This window comes from Equus caballus, chromosome 17 (genome assembly GCF_041296265.1).
Source record: "Equus caballus isolate H_3958 breed thoroughbred chromosome 17, TB-T2T, whole genome shotgun sequence".
Classification (NCBI taxonomy): Eukaryota; Metazoa; Chordata; class Mammalia; order Perissodactyla; family Equidae; genus Equus; species Equus caballus.
In genome coordinates this window covers 32547957-32571467 of record NC_091700.1, presented here as the reverse complement: position 1 = coordinate 32571467, position 23511 = coordinate 32547957, and the positions used below count along the sequence as shown (strand labels likewise).

The window sequence follows — 23511 nt, the reverse complement described above, 5'->3', positions numbered from 1 at the left end:
CCACTGTCTTTCCTCCCTAGGGTCCTACAGGGAAGCTAGAACAGATAGTGCTTGTTTACATCCCTTCACTAATAATCTGTCTAAGCTTGGAGTTCCTTCCCGTGCCTATTCATGGAGAGCTAGGTGAAGAGTAAAGAGATAGGAAGGAAAACGTCTCAGTGGCCATTTATCAAACATGAAAATCTCTGGATTCCTCACAATGGTTAATGCTAGTAGTGTGCCAGATTTATAAAACCAACTTAAAAGAATTCTTGAAATAGAGATGACATTTATAATACTCTCAACTAAAATTCCAGGCAAGTGTGTCAGCCATGCTAATCAGTAAAGGAGCCTAACACGTGGTCATAAGGCAAGTTGTTTATTCTTCAAAAAATGTTAGACTCTATTATAAGCTACTAAAGTCTAAGAGAACCTAAATACCTTTACATTTTTAAAAAATATGTCATCTATATTGTAGCAACACTAGTTGACCCAACCTGCAGAAACCTATAAAAATTAAGACCAGTGCTGGTGACGTGGAAGTCCAGGTCTGAAAGCACTTCAGTCCTGCAGCTTACTGTAGAGGAAGCACTGCAGGGGGTTCCAGGAGAGACACGTGCATGTACCTGGAACGAGACACAAACAAGTTCAGCGCGAGCCAAGGACTTCGCTTCTACGAAACCTTAGTCAGGCCACAGAAAGCTTTCTGGTAGTTTTAACAGAAAGGAAAGAAACTAGCTGACTGTATGCGCTACAAGCTGACAAATTATAAACCTAGGCCTCTCCAAACTGATTTTCTCGATTTAACATCCAACTTTACTATTCCAACCTAGCACCAGATTCATGATTTGTTCTACTTTTAATTCTGCTATTATGACAACCTATTAAAGCTTTAGTGAGCCTAGATAAGGGAATTTCAGGAACTTACTTCGAAGCCTTATACTTCTCCCGAATTGCTTGCTGAGGTCGATGGGTTATGTCAAGGCACGCTTTGTGTAGCTCACTCAGGCAAGGAACGATTTCACTTAATGAATAGCCTGTAAAGGCAGCAAGGGTTTCTGGCTAATCAAGACAAAAGAAAAAATTTCATCATATAACTCTTAAAAGATATCAGAAATCTAAAGATAAAACTGTGAAATAAAGGAAATTAGTTACTTAGTATGTATCTCAAAAGAAACGGTAATCCTCCTTCAGAGACTTTGGAAATAAAATACTAGGAAGAACAGCCAGAATTCTAAATTTGCTCATATTGTATATTTATAATGCTCAATTTGGGGGCAGGTTACTGTACCTCTTCTCTCATGAGCAGGATTTTTACTGGTTCCTGAAGAGCCTCTACTTGCCTGATTGCCCGATTTACATAGAATATGAAAGATTTTTAGCCAAATTCAGAAGAAGAAATAAGTATTCTACAAAATAAAAGTAGACACCCCAGTTCTTTTAGCAAAAAGAGAGCCTTCAGAACCACATCTAGGGGCCCATTTCCAATCTTGCCACCTTCTTGGGCCAAGAGGCAATGCTAATTGCCCTGTTCCCTTGAAAGCCTGACCCAATCTTCTGACCATCTTTAATTGGACCCAGATTTTTTACACAGAGGGAAAAAATCAATAACTTTTGCTTGAAGTGGTCAATGCTTATACTACAAGAGCCCTCCCTGCATGAGGGTGGGCACTGAGATTTCCAGGCCTACTTCTGTTGCACGAGCCTGCCAGTATCATCTCCCTGACTTCCTGCAATCTCTACTCCCGGGAGACTGGGACTCAAAGCCATGAGTCAAAGCCATGATGGCTGACCTGCAAGACTCAGCAGCATGTTCTAGTCTGTTGGCAAGACAACCAGTTTTTCACTAAACTAACTCTCCCTTATAAGAGGCCAGCCCATTCTAAGCCTTGAGAGTTACTGAACAGATTTTAGAGAGGCCTTGAATTTCATCCAGAAAGAAGTAGTCAGAATCTTACCCAGAAGTGCCTGTTCACAGTATAGTTTGCCAGGCAATAAGCTGCTGCAGCTATCAGTGAAGGAAGATATTTCAAGAATGGGTCAGCTTCAAGTAGACTCAGTTCCGCTACGTACTAAACATGAGAGAGAAACTCTCATTAGAATTACACATTCGACTAAGATTGTTACAAGTAAACCTAGAAATGTCAAGGGAACAAATTGTGTCTTATTTTGTTCAACCTGCATCTAGCGATGAGCACAGAAATAGATGTTCAAAATTATTCACTGGGCTAATAATTGCTATGCCTATCCATAACCAGAATAATTTACATTGTAATAAATTTCAATACACAAGTATTTGGCCTACCTGCACAGTAGATGTGATGGGTTCCTTATCTTATACCAGTAGTACAGGTTTATGCTGGTCAGGAAGGTAGCCTAGCTCTAGCCACTGGAGCAGGACTAGAGCCTTCAGCCAATGGCAAAAATATGACCATTTTAAAGCTATTAATTTATCAGGCAAATGCATGCAGTTCAGAGGCTAGAATGGTACCCATAAGAACTTATCAAATTAAAAGAAAGATATTGGGAAATTTATATAGACATTTTTATTACTCTTTGCATAGCACATAAATACCAGTTATACTAAATCATAGTGGTTGAAAGCCAAGTTTTCCAAACGAATACTTTGGTGCCTTCAACCAAAGTTCTATAACTCCAAATGACCAAATACTGCTTCATTACTTAATATGTCAAGATGAGATTACAAATCAAACTACATTTACTTTGTTCCCATTCTCTAAACCCATGAGTTATGGTTTGCGTGTGGCCTGTATTCAATAAGGGAACAGTTTCTGAGCTTAAATTTCTTTTAAGAGTTGGGTGATTAGACAACCCATGCCTGCCAAACGTGACCAATAGTAATGCCTCATAACCAGAAGTCGTGTTCTTAAATTTAGCTCCCTTCCATCACTAAAAAGTTTTTCTGGGCCCAAGACAAAGAACTGAAAAGGACAGAAGACTGGAAGGATGACCGGGGAAGGCTATTTTTTATCCTTCTTAGCACCGATGTTCCTGGAAATCACAGGGCATACCTTGGCCAGGTTCTCGGTTCTGACACACACTCCTTGCCTCCTCAAGTACTGAAGGAGAAACTGGTTGGTCGTTGGCACCGTCAAATCAAAAGCCAGGACTTTCAGGAGCAGGTGTTCCATTCTTAACAGCTGCCGCTTTGTGTAAGTATCATCAGTTATGTAGACAAACTCGTCTACTTCGGGGGGATATATTTCTTCATATTTCCTAGGAAAGGTAAAGAGTTTTGGGAAATAAAGCTGGAACCTGTGGCCCTCCTTCCTGTGCTATCACAACCAGGCCTCTCACACAGCCCCTGCAGACTTCTTTACTTTGTACCCGTATAGCCACTCAAATATTACTAAACGGTACTGCGCCGTGAAAATATGAGAAGCTTGTTTCCAGAACAAGAACATGGCTATTACAAGGATATATTGTATTTATGGCTAGCATAGTAACAGAAATAATTTTCAACTGGGAATTTTAGGTTTTGGCCTCTGACACTCTGAAAGATTCTGAATGACAGACATTCAGATAAATTCCTCTTAATTCTATGGACTTCAAATCATCTTGTGGAAAAGAACGTTATGTTCAGCACAATGCTAGGAAAAAATTCCTTAGGTCTTCGATTTCTTTAAAGATCATGTTCAGCTTTCTCTAGTGAATTAATAAATGATACTATTTATCCAAGAGGAAGATAGTGATATAATTTCACTGTTATTAATTTTTGGCTTTTATTTCTACTTTCAGTAGGAAGAATTTTGGCAAGTTTTAGGCTTTAATAACTGGAATGTCTGAGACCGGAAGAATAGAAAGAAAACTACCACCCACCAACAGATCACTCAATTAGAGGCAGTTCAGCTACAGCCCAACTGTTTTTCCACACGATTAGGTATTGTTATGAATGACTGACAGTAAAAGGAACCAACTAAAATGGTTTACTCACTGTAAACAAATAAACTGTTATTATGGGTCATTTGCTAGATCATGAAGATGGCTTTTTTTTTTTTTTAAAGATTGGCCCTGAGCTAACATCTGTTGCCAATATACTTTTTTTTTCTTCTCCTCCTCAAATCTGTCCAGGACATAGTTGTGTATTCTAGTTGTGGTCCTTCTGGTTGTGCTCCTTCTGGTTGTGCTATGTAGGACACCACCTCAACATGGCTTGATGAGCAGTGCCATGTCCGCACCCAGGATCCAAACCAGCGAAACCCTGGGCCAACAAAGCGGAGTGCGTGAACTTAACCACTTGGCCACAGGGTTGGCCCCAAAGATGGCTTTTATATAACCAAAATCTCTTTAAATAGGACTTTTAGTTGTATTACAATATAGCCAAAAGATTACACTGCAAAATAGTTAAATTGGACCCTGAATTTGAGCTGATGGATGCCTTAGTCATGATATTGAACTTGTTGCTATAAATCTTAAACATCTGAATGGAAGCATGAACATGTGGTAAGATTCAGTTTCTCAGTAACTACTGTAACTATAATGATATTTTACCAAAGGAGGCATGAATAAGTTTTAATTATCAAGCATGGCATTTCTTCAATAAATGGGAAAGAAAATCAAGTGTTTTGACAAGCTGCCATTTCACATTATTTAAGCTAAAGAGCACTTACGAAGCCAGAAGAATAGCTGCTGTTCCCACAAGCTGCAGTTTCCCTCTCAGAACAGACATGCAGGAGAGAAACCTGTCCAGGAAGTTGACAGCCAGGTAGAGAGTCTCTGCTCGAAGCTTATATTCTTCTCCGACCTCCACCAGCCAGTCCACCAGAATTGTGCGCATGCCTTCCGTGATGTCCGGCTGTTTCCTCATGTAGTGCGCTTTGGGCCTGTATCTTATCTGTTGGGGGAAAGAGTTTGGATATTTAAATAGTTGCTATATCAGAAAGATCACTCCACAGCACAGTTGCTATTTTTTAAAAACCTCATGATCAAAGATCAGGAGGAAACTGATCAAGAGCCAAATAAATCTTTACCATGATATGGAAGAAAGTGTGAAATTCTGGTTCTGTAATGCAATTAGGTTATAAATAACTTAAAGGAGGGGAAAACGGCAATATGGGTTATTTCTGAGTGAAATAATATATAAACTCTTTGAGTCATAGATAAGTATTCCAAGTAATTACTACTCACCTCACAACTATTATTTTTCATGATACTCTTATGTTTAGACGTCATAAGAATGCCATTCACCAGTGCTTATGGCTGAGAGTTATAACTATCTCATTATTAAGTGCTTGGGGTGCTGAAAATTGAAGTAGAAGTTGGGAAAACTCACTTCAGCTTCTCTAAGGTACTGATGAATTTCTTCAGCATATTCAGTCACATTTATCACATCTGTACCAAAATCTGATGCATCTTCAGACTGGGAATGGAGAGATGAATCTACCAGCATGGGGGAAACTGCAGGGGGTCAACATTTTCAGTTAAGATATTTAATTTAAAAACTCATTTCATCCACTAACCCTCCATAGACAGTTGTGAAAATAGTCATTATTTCATGGTTTTCTCTTGCTAGTTACATGCTATCAAACACTGCAGGCGATTATGAATAAAGGGAACCATCAGCCGTAGGTGAGTCAGATTACCTGTGCTAAAATCCAGCAAGAAGTGAAGGTCTGACTTGAGTGTGCTGGTGTCTACTTCATACGCATCCTCAAATGCCATCCCCTCTCTTTCTGTACAGCTGTCTCTGTCACCCTGCTCAGGCTCATCCATGTAGATATCAAATCCTTGCTTGGCGGGCACATGGACCCCACAGTCAGAGAGCAGTTTCTTTCCAGTTGAAGGGAAGACATTTTCTGATCCAGAGAAACATCTGAGTGTTGTGATCCCCTAGAAAAGGGTTAAGTTTTTTGTTAGAGGCCACCCCAAAGACCATATAGGTGATGCAAACCTGGGTGACCCAAACCGGTAGGCTGGGAAGATGAGAGGAATCTTAAATTGAAGTATCTATGCCTACAACTGAATTTCAGAAAATAAAGCTCCCAAAGTAGGACCACTCCTTTATCTTTGTCTACATTTGACATTTGGGAAAAGAGCTACCTAAAATTTGTCGTCTGCCCCACATATTTATCAAACGGAACTCAAGATTCTAGAAAAAAGAAAAACTATAGCTCTCCATCAAAACGAAATAGGTACCACATGTGGGGAAATTTGTAAATTGCTTTTCATGCTTATAGCATTACAGGATTTTATTAGCACCCAGCAAAGTTCTTGACACATAGTTACTAAGGTCCTAGAGTCTTCTTCCTTAAATAGTTAACTTTTCATCAGCAGGCCTCTATATAGTTCCCACTTCATACCCAGTTGTTTAGAAATGTAATGATTTTAGAAATTCATACTACTAAATTCTCTTACAAGCCATAGAATCTTATTGCATGACATAATGCAGTTACCCTTGGGGAATCTAACTCAATCGCTCCTCCTTTTTCTTTATTCCTATAGCATTAACAATGGGAACAACCGTGTGCGCCCGCTTAGTGAACAAGCACATTAAGGTGAATCATATTGGATGGCCTGCTATCAGATGAACCTGGGCAGGTAGGCAAGCTCTCTAAATCTGAATTATATTTACACAAATGCTATGTCTAGCTACTGTATCAACATTTTACTGTCTATACTTAATCTTGGTATTTAGTGTCCAGGCTACTTCCAAGTTAGTATGTGTTTCCATAACTTTCTCCTCCATCTAGTTTATGTCTAGTCAGAAAAAAATTCTTTATCATAGTACTGGAAAAAAAAAATCACAGGGACTATACACGTCCAAAATCCCAAGTTATTATAAGCAGGTAACATGACTCCAAGTTACTACAAGTTTGACTTTTGCTACATAGATATCTGTACATGAGATGAGACATATATTCATTAAACAAATATTTTCCAAGCATCTACTACATGCTGGACACTGCTCTAGATACCCAGAATTTAGCAGTGAACAAAAGGCTCAGAAAGGACTGCCCTCATGGAATTTGTATTCTAGTTGGACTGAGAGGGGGAAGACAGACAAGAAGAGATATAGTTGGTCAGATGGTGTAAGTGCTTTGGAAAAGAGTAATACAGGGAAAGGAGAGTCGTTGCCATTTTAAATAGTGTGGCCAGGGAAGGCCCCAATGAAGAGGAGAGAGTTGGTCAAAGATATGAACAAGGTAAGGAAGTAAGTCACACAGATAGAGGGGGCAAGAGTATTGTGGGCAGAGGGAACAGCATAGGGAAATGCCCTGATGTTGGAGTGTGTCTTAGAGACACAGCAAGGAGGTGATAGGGAAGAGTGAGAGAGGGGGCAGTGTAGGTCATAAAGTCAGAAAGAAAACAGAAGCCACATCATGGAGGCCTTACCATAGGCCATTTCAGTATTGCCTTCTATTCAGAGGTGGGCAGCCACTGGAGAGTTCTGAGCAAAGGACTGGTATGATCGGATTTATGTTTTAAAAGAATCATCCTGGCTGTGTATAGGTATAGAGAGTAAATAAGATGAGTGAAGATGACCAGTTACGAGACTTGCAAATTCCAGGTAAGACACAATAGGGGTTTGAACCAGTATAGTAACAGTAAAGGATGAGAAGTGAAGAGGTCCCAGACATTTTAAAAAGTAGAGCTGATAGTATTTTCTCAGCAAATAAGATGTAGAGTGGAGAAAAAGAAGAGTCAAGGATGACAAATGTTTTGGGACTGAATCACAGGAAGGATGGATACCCCGTTTACTGAGATGAGGGAGACGTTGGGAAGAGCAGGTTGAGGCCAGGGTTGGTGTTTGGCTTTCCACAAGTTTAATCCAAGTGAAGATGTCAGGTAAGCTGCTGAATATGAGCCTGCAATACAGCTGAGAAGTGCAGAGCAGAGATAAAAGTATGAGTCATCAACAGATAGATGGTATTTAATCCCAGGGGACTTGAAGAGATTGCTAAGGGAGTGACCAGATTCAGATCAAATACTATGCCCCGGGGCACTTTTAGAGATTGGATAAGGGAGAACCACGATGTGGAGGAGGAATGGCCAATGAGCCAGGTGGAAAACCAGGAGAAAGCGGTGTTCTCCAAGCTGAGTGAAAAATTATTTCAAGGAATACAGAATGATCAACTACATCAAATGCTGCTAATCAGAAAAGTAAGGAAAGGACTAAGAATTGAGTCAAAAAAGAACAAGAGAAGAACTAGAGACAGAAGAGTATTCACTCAACACTTACTTGCATGCTACTCTGGCCAGGCACTATTCTAAGCACAGGGAATACAACAGTGAACCTGACATCCCAAATTCTCATCCTGATGGAGTTTATGTTCTAGGGGGATAGACAAACTCTCAAGAAATGTTGCTATAAATGGGACAGTCACTGCAAAGAGCTTTGTAGTTGAAAGGTTTTTAAGATGGAAAAAATTACAATATATTTGTATATATATGGGTTTGACCCAGTAGGGAAAAGAAAACTAAAGAGAGAAAGAAGAGTTGCTGGAATGATATCTTTGAAGAAGCACTAGGGCGTAAGGTTACTGCACATGTTGGGGGTTCACGTTGCATAAGAGCAGGGACACATGAGTCATATAGCAGGACAGGGATGGCAGAGTATAGGGAACATGGGAGCACGTGGAAATTCTCTTCTGGTCTCAGGTTTTTAGGAAAAAGGACACAAAGTCATTAGTAGAGAGCAGGATCGAGGTGGAGGTTTTGGAGGATTAAAGAAAGAAGGGAAGGTGTGAAATAGATTTCTAAGAAGGTTGTAGAGGACAGAGCAGCGGAATACAGAGGTAGTGCCAGGCAACATAAACGCTTACGAATTTACAGTGAGCCCAGCTAGCATAGGCATAACTGACAATTCCTAAGAACCAGGTTTTAGACCTGGTATAAAGTTTAAAGAAGTAAACATTGCTAAGCAAATTAAGTTTGTTAAAACCACTTTCACTCAATTTTTTCCAAAGCTTTGAACACATCACTTTGGGTATTTTCCCCACACTAATCAGAGGCCACCGGAAGGGAGATGACTGGAATGGTCAGGTCAGGTCAGTAGATGAGGGGCTTCTATTCTGGCCTCCACCCTAACTCTTTGTGGGTTTTTTTGTTCTTGGGTTTTCTAGGGTTTTTGTTTTTTGTGTTTTTTTTTTGCCTTTCTTAAACCTCTTAAATTTTCTCACCTAAAACATGGGAAGGATGCCCAGCCTACCTACTTCACTTGGACTATTGCTGATGTCATTCCACTACAGATGTAGTGGCTTAAAGCCTTAATGAGGCTTAAAGCATCATTATAAGGAGCTTATCTAATATCAGACTTGAGAAGCTTTTTTCTATCTCAAAATTCATTCTTAAGGATCCAAACCCCTCATTTGCATTTAAGAGTCTCAATTTGTTTTCAATCTGTGAAGGGAGGTACCTATGATCCGAGGGCCCATTATCTATTTGCCTAACTGCCCTTTGTGAGTACTTCAGAGAGACGTCTGCTCTCAAAGCATACTTTTTGAAATAATCTGGTCTAGTCTGATCCAATCCCCATTCTAACCCTATCTCCAACGAACAGAGTAAAGGTTATCCAGGATGGCTTCAGGCACAGCCTAGATCAGTCTGAACACTGCTCTGACCTGAAGGAACCCCAGCTCCATAGTTTACTTGAGGGCATTCACACTTCCTTGTAGCCCGGCACTTAAATGACTATACATATACTTAATCCAAATAGTCCCTAGACCTATTTCCTTGATTTTGGAAAAATAACAAAATTATTCACTATTTCTAGCTGGAAAAGGGACCCAACAAGATGATTATAAAAAATTCAGTGTCCCCACAGTCCAGATTCCAGGGTTGGAATACTCAAGGGAAGTTTGTAGGTAAAATTGCAAGAGAAACTCACTTCCCACCATGACAGGAAAGCCTATCTGCAGCTTTCCCGGTGCTTCTCAGTCATTACCTGGCCACAGGTCCTCCTGTACTGCCCATTCTCAGTCAGCACCCCTAGCACTGTTCTTTGGGGGGGATCCTGGCCGAGGTGGGCTCTGGTTATCATCTGACAGGCATCAGGACCTCGGGACACTGGAGCCAAGACCACCCCGCTCTTGGAGCTGCTGCAATGCATAGCCTCAGTCGCCACAGGCTGCTGCTATGGGGAAGGAGAAACAGACAAGCCGGTTAGTCAACCTCTTCCGCCAGGGGCTCCAAGGATGCAGCGAATCTCGAGGAGGGACAGCACTCAGACATATGATCTTCCGTGCAATTGAAGTAGGGCTGAAAGGGCATGAGCCACAGGGCGCAAGCAATCAAAGCAGCTTTGAACCAAAAGTGTGATTTGAATCTCTCCAGGCTTTCTTCCAAGACCTAGGTGACGGCTGGAATGAGAGAGACATCCTGACAAACCTCCAAACCGGGATTCTAAACCCCACGTTAACTAGAGCCGAAACCCACAAGCCCGATTCTTCCCCGGCTGCGACGCTTATCCCCCGCCCCTCTTGCAAACAAAAGACCCAGGATACATCTCTGCGGGAAAGTGCGTCCCCTTCCCAAGTGACAAACAGGATGCTCCTCCGCGGCCCTCCTTCCACCAGACGGAAGGCCCCAAAACCTGCTTGGAACTCACATCGGGCCTCGCTCCTCTCAGCCTTATAGCTTTACATATGTTTCGAACAATCAGCAAGTGCACACGAGGATTGGGAATGGGGGCTGCCCGAGGGGGCGGGGCGGGGGAGGGGCGGGGGTGGGAGGGTACCCAGGTGTTAATAGATTCCAGCGGGAGCGCTGGGCTCCCAGCGGCTGCGGCCCTGGCGCTCAGGGCTAATTACTTTCAACCCCCCTGCGTCTGTTGAATCGGCCAATCAGCGGCGCCCCCGGGCCCCGCGGGGGTCGCTTCCATGCCAACCGCAGCGGGCGTGCGCGCCTCCGGGCTGCATCGCCATGGCGACCTCCTCACCTGACACGCCAAGGGCAGACGCGCCGCGACCCCTGGGCGTTCAGGGCCGGGCGGGGCCAACGGGCGGCGGCCCCCGGGTCGTCCTGCGCGGTCTTGCCCAGGCGTGCCCGGGTGGGCGGCCGCGGTCGGTACACGTGTCCCTCCTCGCCGGCGCCCCCGGCCTGAGAGGGAGGAAGACGGCCCACCCCGCGATGGCCGGGGCTTCGGAAGGGACTGTTTCCGTGAACCCCTTCTCCAACAGCCGCTAACTCCTCCCGCTAACGTCTTTTCCGCGGCCCGCTCCTGAGAACCTTGGCTCGGGAGAGCGACGCGGGGCCCTCGGGGCTGCGCAGGCCGCGGTGCACGACCGCGCCCGCCCGAGGGCGCCTCGCTCCCCCGCCCCAGCTCACACGCCTGCACAGCCTCCTAGAGAGAGGCCAAGAAGTAGGGAGTTGGCCTCAGGTCGGAGCCGGGGCCTCCTAATCCATGGTGGCAGCGTGCCTCCGGTCATTTTGAGTCCTTGCGCACCAGAGGCCGCGCCAGGCCAGCCAGGGTTGCCGTGCATGTGGCCGGACAGGGCGGGAGAGGAGATCTGGGGTTTTAGGGTCGCACGTGGTGCTCGCAGTCCCCACAAGAGGTTTTCCCCGACGGGTTCCGGCAGCCACGGTGTGCAGGGGGTCCAGGAACGCTGAGATAATGGCTCAGGAAGAGGAAGGAACGCGGGTGGCAGCGATGGGACCTGGGATGTTGAGGGGGACAGTGGCGAGGCCCAGAACCGGGGGCTGGGCAGGCGGCCTGGCCACATGGGGAGGGAAATCCTTGTATCCGGGGGTCCATGGCCAGGTAGGGAGGAAGCAGGGAGTCACATAGAGGGGTGGAAGTGAGTGTAGGGGGAAGGGGCCCTGGCCACGCAGGAAAGGAGGAGAGGGTCCTTGACAGCAGGGAGTCCTGGCACCTCCAGAGGTGACTGGCAACTGGCATGCCAGGTAAAAGAATCTTTAATTTTATTATTTTTTTAAAAGTGTGTGTGCATACACACACATTGCATATATAATATTACTGCTTTTTTTTCAATACACATCCTTCAATCTCTAAAGCAGACCCCAAAGACCATTCAAATGGCCACTTTAAGAAATGGTTAGGTATCCCCGCCTTCTTTATTTTGAATGGAAATGACTTAATCTAACTGCCACCCCCCAAAAGAATCCCTTACATGTTCCTAGTAATGTTTTCACCCAGCGAGCTGAGTATGCATTATTTTAATGAGAAAATCGAAGCGTTCTACAGAAAGTGGTGATGAAAGCGTTTGACCGAGTCAGATGTTAAGCGTCAGATGGGAAGCACCTTGGAAATTAGTGCTGGATGCAGGAGGAGCGCAAAAACTGGAAATTAGTTTCTATACGTTTATCACCGACTTTGCATACGTTGGGAGGCAGCAATCCCCTTGCATCCCGGAATTCTTATGCCTTTGAATATGGAGGCAACACAGGAGCTCTGGTAACATCTTGGTTGTGGTAACAGATGAGTCAGAGGCAGGCAGGGACCAGATGCTCCGCTGTTCAAGTGCCTCTACCTGGTGGAGGAAAAGAGCTTCTCTGTCCTCTCGCCTCGAGCCGCCTTTGGAAGTCTCCCTGGGAGCTCCGCCCCCCCCCCCACGCCCCCCCCCCCCCCCACCCCACTCCCGGCGACACTGTTGTGATTTCTGGGGACGCTGACAGCTTCAGCGGTGAACTCTGTCAGGGATTCAGGAGCAAGTCCTGCCAAGAGCCCGGGTTTCCTTGGCGGGGACAAGATTACCCTGCACTCATGTGACCTGGCCCCTCTGTAGGTCCCTTTTGATCTGGGTTCCTCGACAAAAATGACTGAAAACTTCACACCCTGTCTTTCCTCCAAAACAAAGGAGGCAGCGCAATGTTTGTTCCTGGAGCCTGTCGTTTTGATCTTCTTTTCTGAGATTGAAACTCAAACTGAGAAAGGGTAGCGCTAGGCTTCTGAGGAAGCAGCTGTTGGACGCTGGGTGTTCCCGACTCAAATCTGGTCACGAGTAAGGTGTCCAGCGTCTCTCAGCTGTCTTTAGTCTGAACATTGCCTTTGAAAAAGAAAATAACTCTCAACCAGATGAGACCCTCGGATTATTTCATATGCCTTTTCCCATACCTCCTCTCATGTGAATAGCTGTGGCCTAATCCAGATTTAATAGCTATGAAATATTATCAGAACATGTTACCATCTTTCTTCTCTCTCCATCCACTTTGTTAAATTTGGCAAAGGGAAGTGATACGTGGCTTATGACTTTATTGTGCTGACTTAGAATTCAGTATTAAATCATTGTAGTCCTCTGGTCAGATGTTAAATTGGAGAGTAATTCAGATGAACTGATATTTCTGTATATTTTTATATTGTGCACGTATACATTCAGATGTTTGTATAAGGTGTGCAGTACTTATATGGCTTTCTTGACTTTTACAAAAAATTTTCACTAAATATTTGTTTGAATGAATAATGATTTATGGCATAAAAACAAACTCAACAGATAAATAGGTGCACAATTTTTGTTAAAAATTTAAATGAAAAACTTGGCCTTGTAATTAAGAAAAATAGGAGCAGAGACAATAGAAAACACTTTCCCACAAATTATGCAGTTTCAGTGAGATGCATAATTATAATTTTGCTATTATAATAAAGTCAGGGTTAGAACTCTAAGGAGATTTTAAATGTCTGCATGTTTTATATAAACTATTCTGTAATTATATTGAGAAGTGAACAATATATTTACTTATAAATACATCTTTAATGTCTAAAATATTTGGTGTAACTGCCATAGAAATATAACACTTTCTTAGCTTAAAAAATTACTTGGTCAGGGGGCCGGCCCAGTGGCGCAGTGGTTAAGTGCGCAGGTTCCACTTGGGCGGCCCAGGGTTCACTGGTTTGGATCCCAGGTGCAGACATGGCACCACGTGGCAAGCCATGCTGTGGTAGGCATCCCACATATAAAGTAGAGGAAGATGCGCACGGATGTTAGCTCAGGGCCAGTCTTCCTCAGAAAAAAGAGGAGGATTGGCAGATGTTAGCTCAGGGCTAATCTTCCTGACCAAATTACTTGGTCAGCACTTCTGCCTGATACTCAGTGCTCAGCTAGTTTTGACATTAGAATTAATTTCCGTAATAGGATGACAGCTGAATTCTTTACTAGAGATTTTTAAAACCCAACAGTCCTATTAAAATCGACTCCTCCCCCCTCCAAATTACAGTTCAAAGACAACCTTTTCTGTTTGCCAGCAATAACCTGGCATTTCAGAAGCTCTTATTACTTCTATTACATTTGCTTATTGTAGCTAGTAATTAACCTCCTGTTCAAACATTTCGGTTTTCATTAATTTGTATGAAATCAGGTTGATTTTCAGCATAGGGCTGAAAAAGAGATGAAAAACTAGAAGAGTCAATTGTTTTTAAGGACAGAGGTCCATTTAGGGACGTGTTTTACCTGTTCATGGACTTGCCTCTGCGATTCCCAAGTATACGCTTAATTTCAGAACATAGCTATATGGTAAGATGAGGGACAGATGTTGAGGGTGGAGGGCAATTTGTGATGTTTTAGCCCACAGCCCCTTCTTAAAGGGAAGATGATGAATGAATCAAGTAAGTCCAATCTGAGAAGTAGCCAACAGTTTACTGCCTCAGGAAGCATATATCCTCAGGTAGTCCAAAGTGGATCCGTGAGTACATAACAGGTGAAGGAAGTTTTTGTGAAAATTTGTAAAGTTCTTGGAAGCAACCTGGGTGTCCATCAAGGGACAAATGGATAAAGAAGATGTATATGTACACAATAGAATACTACTCAGCCATAAGAAATTATGAAATCTGGCCATCTGTGACAACATGGATAGACCTTGAGGGTATTATGCTGAGTGAAATAAGTGAGAGGGAGAAAGTCAAATACCATAGGATGTCACTCATAAGTAGAAGATAAAATCAATGACAAACAAACACATAGCAACAGAGATTGGATTGGTGGTTACCGGAGAGAAGTAGGGAGGGGGGAGGGTGAAAGGGGTGATCAGGCACGTGTGTGGTGATGGATTGTAATCAGTCTTTGCTGAACATGATGTAATTACACAGAATTTGAAATATATTATGATGTACACCTGAAAGTTATATAATGTTATGACTCAATGTTACTACAATAAAAACTAATAATAAAAAAATTCAAGAATTTTAAAAAAGGATATTGTGGGTCAGCCAATGTACCTCTAAAAAAAAAAAATTTCTTCTTTATACCTTTTCTTGTTTTCTAACTTCCTTCTAAATTAAAAATACTTTTAAGCTTCTGACAAATTATTTTAATTTATATATAACTAATTTTATATATAATTAAGCTATATGACATTTATTCTTTTTTCTTCATAACGAAAATCATCTTTATAATAAATAAGTTCAACTAGAGAAAAGAAATTTGTAAAGTCACTTCCTCTAAGTGAAAATAGTTTGAATACATACATGAGAGTAGCGAAAGCCTAGTATTCATTCACCTGTGTTACAAATATGTTTTTGAGCATCCATCCTATACTAGGCAGTAGCCGGCTATGGGGCAACAATTAAAAATAATCCTTGCCTTCAAGGAGCTTTTTGTTCCAGGCAAGGAGAGGGTAAATGGATAGTTGTGGTGCAGCATAATTAGTGTTTATTTCACCATGAAGGACACAGATGTATAAACAGGGAGCAGTTGGAGCTTAGAGAAAAGGAATGATACGTGTTGCCGTGGAGATTTGGAAGCAGTATCCAGATCTGATAATAAAGATGATTAGAGTAAAAAAAAATTGACAAGGCAGATGGTATAGTCTACATATATCCTAGAAAGAGAGAGCCCAAAGAACAAGAATTCTCAGCTGTGTTTATCCAGTACCTTCCAAGGGAGAGCAATAAACTGTGATGTCCAAAATAACCCTCAAGACTGTCTCTCGTGGATCTGGGACAGACTCCACAGCAGCTATCTCATGAAGAAGTCAACCTCCCAGGAAGTTGGGTGAGAAGAAGAAGGTTCTGGTGACTTTAGTTACCATGACCCAGTCCCTAATAATGTGCTCAACTAGAGATGCACTATTAAAAATAGACCCCTGTGACTACACAGTTGAGGCCTCGGCCAGTAGCCTCCCCAAGATTCTGCACCAAGAACCAAACTGGGGCTGATGAAGCAGAGGCGCTGAACTTAACCACGAGGCCATGAGGCTGGCCCACAAACATAGAACTTTTTCTTATAGCAACAGTGACTCATAAAGTTGTCTGCATGTATATGCGTTCTTTTTAGGCATTTAATATATTTTCTGACTAAATGAGGCAGCTTAGGGGTTTGTCTATATTCCCAGAATTGTTTCTTATCATTAATGAACCTTTTGCCTAGTCGATGGTCCATCTGAAGTGCATTGTGTTCTGGATGTGAAGAGCACAGCACATTTTCATTGTTGTGAGAGACATAGAGGTTACATAAACGAGTAAGAAAGAGTCTTACTCAAAGTTCAATCTTATAGAGGAAGAAAACAAATACACAAATGACCAGTCACAAGGTAGAATAAGGCTGTTGTCTAAGTCCAGAGAAAGTTCTAGCTAAAATGCAGGTACATTTTCAGTTAATTAATGAAATCAGGAAAGGTTTCTTGAAGATGGTGGGTTTTTTAGCCTTAAAATTTGGATCCGGTTTTGATAGGCAGGGCTTGAGGACTATTTTAGGAAAAGAATATTGCTTAAACAAAGACACTGTGAATGAAATTGCAAACATGTTCTAGGGAATGCTGGTGTTCTATGCCACCGGAGGTTATACTACAGGATGCAGGTTGGTAATGGTGGACAATCAGGAACATTGGGATAACGTGGTGTAGGGTCTTGAATGCCAGAGTAAGGAGTTTGCTGTCGGGCTTTTGAACAGAGGAATGACAACGTTAGAATTATGTTTATAGAAAAACAATATGAGAGCAATGAATGGTCCAAGATTTGGGAGTAGGAAGTGTGTTAGGAAACAATTGCTAGAGGAAATGAAGACATGAACAAGGAGCGTGCCATGGGCAGAGAAAGGAAAAGAGGCTCCATAAAATCATCATGACCATGGAATCTAACATGACTTAGCAGATGATTATATGTTGGGTTTGAAAGAGAAGATGGAGGCAAACATAATTTTGCGATTTCTAGGTCAGGTTGATAGGGGAATAGTAGGGTTGACAGAAGTAGAAATGCTAGATTAGCTGGATTCAGAGGAAAAAGGAAGTGAAGAATGAGTTTAATTCTGGACATCGTAATGATAGAAGTGTTTTCTAGTAAATGTCCAGGACCAGCAACTTTTCCCTTCACCTCCATCCCTGTCTATGTATGAATTATGATAATATTGAATTATACTTGTTTTCAAGGGTTAATGATGGGTTTAGAGGTAAAGGTAGATTGTAACACATATTTCGAGTGTTTTCCTAGTATCCCCATTTATAAAATAATTAACAGGAAGATGATTTTTTCAGAAAAACCCATGAAGAATAATAGACCAACAGCTTCCTATCTGCTGTTTCAAGGTCACACTCTTCCATTCAGGGCTCCCTCTTCCAGGACGATAAGCCCCTTGAAATCAGGGACTGCATCTTCTTCAACTTTGTAAGATCATTTCCTGGCACAGTGCCTAGAACATAGTAGGCACTTAATAAATGTTTGTTGATTAAATGACTGAATAATAAGATGTAATTTACACTTGTTCCATCCATGAGCCAAAGATGACCCCTGTCTATTGGCCCTATATTGTTTACTTCTTCATAGCAGGCCAGGACCATTAGCTCAAAAGCCCACAGGCACCAAACTCAAATTCTGGCACATCCAGTTGTTTCAAAGATAGCCCAAATAATTATAATTTTTAGTCATGTAGAGCCTACCTGCTTTGCATATCCCATGAAATTGCACCCAACATCTGTTAGCCTTAGATAAACAAACCCTGGGACTATGAAAGCCCCCAAGTCACTGTGCCCTTCAGAGCTCTCTGACCCAGAAACTCCCCATCATGCTGGAGTGACATCACCCGGACGTGGAACCTACCCTCTCTGACTCCTCTATTCCCCAGGAGGCCCCTCACTTTCTTCCTCTTTTGGCTGGTGGCCCCACGCTATTGTCTCTGGAAGGTCTCATGGTTGTGGGGTACTTCCCGTCCACGCCGCCCCACGCAAACTTCTCAACGCACCACCGAATAAAGCTCATTGTGTGCTACCGCCACCTTGTGGGCATATCTTTTCCCCGATCAGCTCCCAAATTCCTGAACTCACTGCAGTACTGTGTGTACAAGAGGAAACACTGATTTCTTAAAACTGCTCTCTCAAGCCTCTGTGTGTTTTTTTCTTCCTTGCTTTTTAGTAACTTAAGATTTGGGCACTCGCTGAAAAAATTCTGAGACCTGGAAAGCTAGGAGAGTGCCTGGAGGCCGTTTCGTTACACCCTGTCCTATATAGGTGAGAACACTTGGGTTCAGACATCTCTGTCTTTCAAAATTCAATTCCTGAAAGTGAAGTTTCAAAAATAAATTAATACCCATAAATTCTAATTCCAGGATTTATACCAAGAAAGTGATCATAAATAGCTTCAAAGGTAGCAGTAGTCCGAATAAATATCATGCAGCCATGTAAAATAATGTAGATTTTAAAAACAACAAACAGAAATGTTCCTAATATATTTTATGAGATACAGTAAAAGTTTTGTATGTTGCATTTTTGTTTAAAGTTTCTAAGGGCTTGGAAAAAGCACCAACAATAAATACCAAATATTAAGTAGTTATTTGTGCATCATAGGATTAGCTGATTACAGTTGAATTCATTTGGCTTATCTGTCGTTTCTAAATTTCCTATAATGGGCAATATTAATTGCCTGATAAGAAAAAAATCATTACTAAAAAAGTAAATTATCATGGCACGTTATAGGATCAGACCAACAGCGCTGTCCAATAGAGTTTTCTGCAATGGTGGAAATGTTCTATATCTTCACTGTCCAATACAGTAATGAATGGCTAGATGTAGCTTTTGAGTATTTGAAATGTAGCCAGTGCAAGTGCAGAACTGAATTTTTAATTCAATTTAATTTATGTAGTCACAGGTAGCTAGCAGCCACCATGTTAGTCAGCACAGGAGAGAATATTTGGCCGTTAAGAGAAGTCATACACATTAAGAGACATGGATAGTCTAATTCTACTGTGTAAGTCAATGTAAATGTTTATCTTGATTGCTTCCTCCTTAGTTACTCTTATACCATAATTTGGGATAAAATGCACCAATAAATAATGATACGAAACCATCTATTCAGTGTAGGTTCTTTGAGAAACATTGACTTCCCCATGCAATTCATAGAGAAGATCCATTTGTAAATGAACAGATTTTACCCAGAAATTACATTTTCCTCATTAAAATGAAATGCTCATCCTTTCCCCTGGTCAAGTAATAGTCCAGAGATAGAACCAGAACAACTGAAGAATCAAGTTGGATTCTGTTAACCTTGTGAACTAATCAAATTTTCACCATTTAGTTTTATAAGTATAATTATTCACTTAGGTTTGCTGAATGCTGGACTTTTATAATAGTTAATGTAAATTGCAGCTTAAGCTTCATTTTTGTTACTAAAGTTGTATGTTGAATTTTGTGACCAAATTCATACTCTCCTTCCCTAATTTAAGAGCTCACCTCTCAGGTTGATACCAGTGTTTGTGAAATCTTCATCTCTCTACCTATACTTCATCAACACCCAAGACCTGTCCTTATTTGGGATCTATTCTTTTGTTTCTTGCTTCCTGACTGAGGAGACATTTTATCTGCGGGAATGAACTTCTGCTTTCCAGAAAACAAGTAGTTAATTTATGCAGCATGTGCTCACAATTCTACTTCTTGATATTATTGAAACAAATAATTTCTATCCCCAGTGTCCTTAATTGATTAGGGTTGATTTTGATGGATTCCATAATGCCTTCTTTCATATATTCATTTACTTGATAAAGCAATAAGACTATAGTGGTTAAAAATTCTAGAGTTGCGCTTGTAATAACATTAGGAACATTATTAAAATGATACATTTTTCAAGTAGAAATTTTCTGGGAGAAATCTTTGCCATGACAATGAATATTGAAAACGTACAGCTAGAATTATGAGCTATTTTGGCTTTCAAATCCAAGAGAATTCATGTAGAGCAAATTTCAAATTTTTACTGAAGGAGCCAGAAAGAGTTGCTAAAAAGAAGAGAAATGGAGAGTTTGTAATTCAGGCTGGAGAGAGAGAAAGGAAGCTAGTAAGCTAAAGAGATCAGTCTAACAGCGTGTTGCTATGCCAATCCTTTGGGAAAATAATCAGGAGACTTATTTACCCAGTTAATGAAAATAAGTTCAAATACACAGTGATGAAGTGATGGGTACTTTATAAATGAGACTTGGAAATAAGGGCATTCTCTGAGCAATATATGAGGTGATGAAAATAGATATTTTCTTTGTATCTGCTTGCTTACTTTGAATCCACAGTCAATATTTTATCCCACTAGAACTGAACGATTTTTAAGTTGTCTTTGTTTTGTAGGAAGCTGGCTTTTGATTCTTTTACTAAAGAAATACAGAAAAAACAAAGACATTTGTTTTGTTGATAAGTCCAGAGGAACAATCAATATAACAAGTTGTGAAATCCTGATTAAAGTTTATATTGCTTTCAAGCAAAGATCAAAGAGATAGATAAGGGAGAAACACTCCAAAAGAATTGAATCCTACTGGGAGAAAGAAAGGAGAAAAGCTTCTGAAGCCGAGAGGAACAGCGTGGGCATGTCCCCCAAAATATGTTGGGGTGCAATGCTCCGCCCTCCTTCTAATGTTAATAAACTGCAATCTGTTGAGGATTAACCATCCGTCAGTTCAGCAATAGCAATGATTTCTGTGTGATAAGTGATGCAAATTCTAACCCACATGAGTGGGTTAATAATCTGCAGCAGTGTATTATTCTAAGGGCGCTCCAGGGTGGAACTGATAAACGTACCCATTTAGATTTTGATTTAAATCATTAATCAGAAAGACTTTGTTTAATCATTTTTTTCTACAAGCCATATATCACCCCGCTCTTCATTTTCACTTTGAAATTGCACTTCTGGGGAGAGATAGGGATCTGAGTTATATAAAAACTAAGTTGCACACTAGTTTTTTTCTGAACATTGTCATGTTCCTTTGGGGGGAAATGCATACAACATGTTATCTTTGGGAAAATCTTGTAATTTAAGAATTGAAATTCATTATATTCTCTATATATAACAAATAGGAATTATTTTACTATTATTAAACACTGTTTTTCAGAACAGAAATAGGTATAAACCCCCCAAAATTCTGATTTTCTCAATGGCTTTCTAGATATGCCTCTAAAATACCCTCAAATCTAGCCCTTACTGCTATCTTTGATTTGTTTAACCTATTTGTAGAACTTTTTAAAAGTTTGGATGACTATATTTTTTCATTTAACAACTTTCCATGATAAGTTTAAATTATAATTTATAAATTGATTATTTGTTGTAGTTATTAGGATGTTTCACAAAATAATAAATATTACCAAATACTTTGGTTTACATTTTTACATCTGATTTCTAAAAGTTCAGGGCTGGCCTGGTGGCATAATGGTTGAGTGTGTGCACTCCGCTTCAGTGGCCCAGGCATCACAGCTTCAGATACTGGGCACTGACCTATGCATTGCTCATCATGCTATGCTGTTGTGTCGTCCCACATACAAAATAGAGGAAGATTGGCACAGATGTTGGCTCAGGGACAATCTTCCTCAAGTAAAAAGTGGAAGATTGGCAACAGATGTTGGCTCAGCACCAATCTTCCTCACCACCCCCCCCAAAAAAAAATAAACACCTGATATTTTCCTCTGCTGGGTGTCTAAATTTTTTTTTTTGCAGGGGAAGATTCACCCTAATCTAACATCTGTTGTCAATCTTCCTCCTTTTTTTTTCCTTCCTTTTTCCCCCCTCCAAAGCCCCAGTTGTTACAACTATACATAGTTGTGTATAGTTGTAAGTTCTTTTGGTTCTTCTATGTGAGCCACCACCACAGTGTGGCTACTGACAGACAAGTGGTGTGTTTCCACGCCTGGGAACTGAACTTGGGCTGCTGAAGTGGAGTGCGCTGAACTTTAACTGCTAGGCCATCAGGTCTGGCTCATGGGTGTCTAAGTATTTTTTAGAACGTATTTAGAATGAAAGGAAATAGTGATTGCTATTTTCTCTCTAACAGACTCTCAGACCTCTCTTATTGTTAAGCTGTGAGTAAGGAGAGTTTGGATTCATGGCAAGGCTCTAGGCTGAGAATCAGAACTGCATAAAACTGTACAATTTTGTTGTCCCTTCCTATTTGTGTATACATCCTGTCATTTTTCAGTGAACATTTATTGGGCATCTCCTGTGTGCTAGGAACTTTCTTAGATACCAAGGATGTAACAGTACACAAGAGAGACATAGGTTCCTGTTCTCACAGGATTTACAATGTACTCCCTACCTTTCTAACAGTGGCTGTGAATCAATCCCACCAGTTGTTTTAAATTCTATATTAAACTCTAGATTTAAAACAGTGACATTTTGAAATAAACTTTGCTCTGACACAAGAGCCCAAGCTCATCCCTCTGGAGCACATTTGGTTCCCAAGACAGCGAGCATCCTGATGATGCCCGACATGACAGGGCACTGCAGTGACTTCACTGAATTCACTCCTAGAGAGGAGCCACTTCTACAGGTCTTCTGTGTCCAGCCCGATCAGTTAGGGAGCCATCTCTAGTCTGGATCTAAGGTCTCTCTGGCCAAAATTAGCCAGGGATATTTGGAAGCAGGATAGAGCCAGGGCTGTAACCAGGAGTTTAGTGCAACCATGTCCTCTGTGAGAACAGGACTCAGATTCCCTGCTTTCGGTGCTGTTACTTCTCTCATCCTCCTGCCTCCCCCAGCAGTTATAGGCTCCAGTTCCTGGCTGCCCAAGCCCTACTCTTCCTATGGTGCTCAGAATGCTTTTGTGATAAAACTTAGAATGCTTTTGCAACTTCACAAAATATATGCTTTTTACCTTGAATTTTATGAGGATGTTACTTTTGAAACCGGATCCTTTTTTCTTCATCAACCTAAACGTGTGCATTCTTTTATTCATTCAACATCCTTGAGCTGCTACTTTGTGCCAGGCGCTGTTACAGGAACTAGGATAGCGTAGTAAGATAAAATCAGCAAAGTTCTTGCCCTCAAGCACTTACTTTCCACTGGGGAAAACTGAAAAACAAATAAATATATCATATAATGAGAACGACGGGTAAGTGCTGGGAAGAAAATCTAAAGCAGGGTAAGAGGTTAAGGAGTCAGTTGGGGAGAACCTGCCTTTCATAAGGTGGTCTGGGAAGACCTCTGATGAGGTGGGATACGAGCAGAGATCTGAATCAACAGAGAACAAACCCTGGGGCTACCTGGGAACAGAGAGTTCTAGGGAGAGGGACCAGCAAGTACAAAGTCCTTGACAGGGGACATGTTTGGTGTGTTTATTAGTTTGCTTGGCCCGCCATAACAAGATATCACGGACTGGCTGGCTTAAACAACAGAAATTCGTTTTCTCACTGATCTGGAGGCTGCATCCAAGATGACGGTGTTGGGAGGTT

At 41.5% G+C, this 23511-nt stretch overlaps 1 protein-coding gene and 1 long non-coding RNA gene across 7 annotated transcripts; both read right to left on the bottom strand.

The window, feature by feature from the left end:
* Positions 1-342: 342 nt before the first annotated feature.
* On the bottom strand, positions 343-11545 carry CCNA1 (cyclin A1). Of its 6 annotated transcripts, none has more exons than XM_005601147.4 (9): positions 10877-11545; positions 9884-10072; positions 5583-5829; positions 5273-5397; positions 4611-4834; positions 3012-3216; positions 1938-2051; positions 908-1041; positions 343-605 (listed from the first exon to the last, which is right to left on the bottom strand). In XM_005601147.4, exons 2-9 carry the CDS (start codon positions 10046-10048, stop codon positions 554-556), a joined length of 1266 nt encoding a protein of 421 aa, XP_005601204.1. In that variant the 5' UTR covers positions 10049-10072; positions 10877-11545; the 3' UTR covers positions 343-553. The 6 variants fall into 6 exon arrangements, with proteins under 6 accessions (XP_005601204.1, XP_023477282.1, XP_070096341.1 ...); XM_023621514.2 differs by having other exon boundaries at positions 9884-10069; XM_070240240.1 differs by having other exon boundaries at positions 9884-10069; positions 10676-10883.
* Positions 11546-12081: 536 nt separating this feature from the next.
* LOC138918502 (uncharacterized) lies at positions 12082-18044 on the bottom strand. The gene is made up of 2 exons (XR_011427942.1): positions 17921-18044; positions 12082-12428 (listed from the first exon to the last, which is right to left on the bottom strand). It is a non-coding gene; the product is annotated as an uncharacterized lncRNA (long non-coding RNA).
* Between the last annotated feature and the right edge of the window lie 5467 nt (positions 18045-23511).

Excerpts from the sequence above, each read along its gene's own strand:
- CCNA1 (XM_005601147.4), bottom strand. The coding sequence starts at position 10,048 with ATGCATTGCAGCAGCTCCAAGAGCGGGGTGGTCTTGGCTCCAGTGTCC. Across the intron at positions 1,042-1,937 it reads CTGTGAACAGGCACTTCTGG|CCAGAAACCCTTGCTGCCTT; the intron begins GTAAGATTCTGA and ends TGTCTTGATTAG. Across the intron at positions 606-907 it reads GAGAAGTATAAGGCTTCGAA|GTACATGCACGTGTCTCTCC; the intron begins GTAAGTTCCTGA and ends GTCTCGTTCCAG.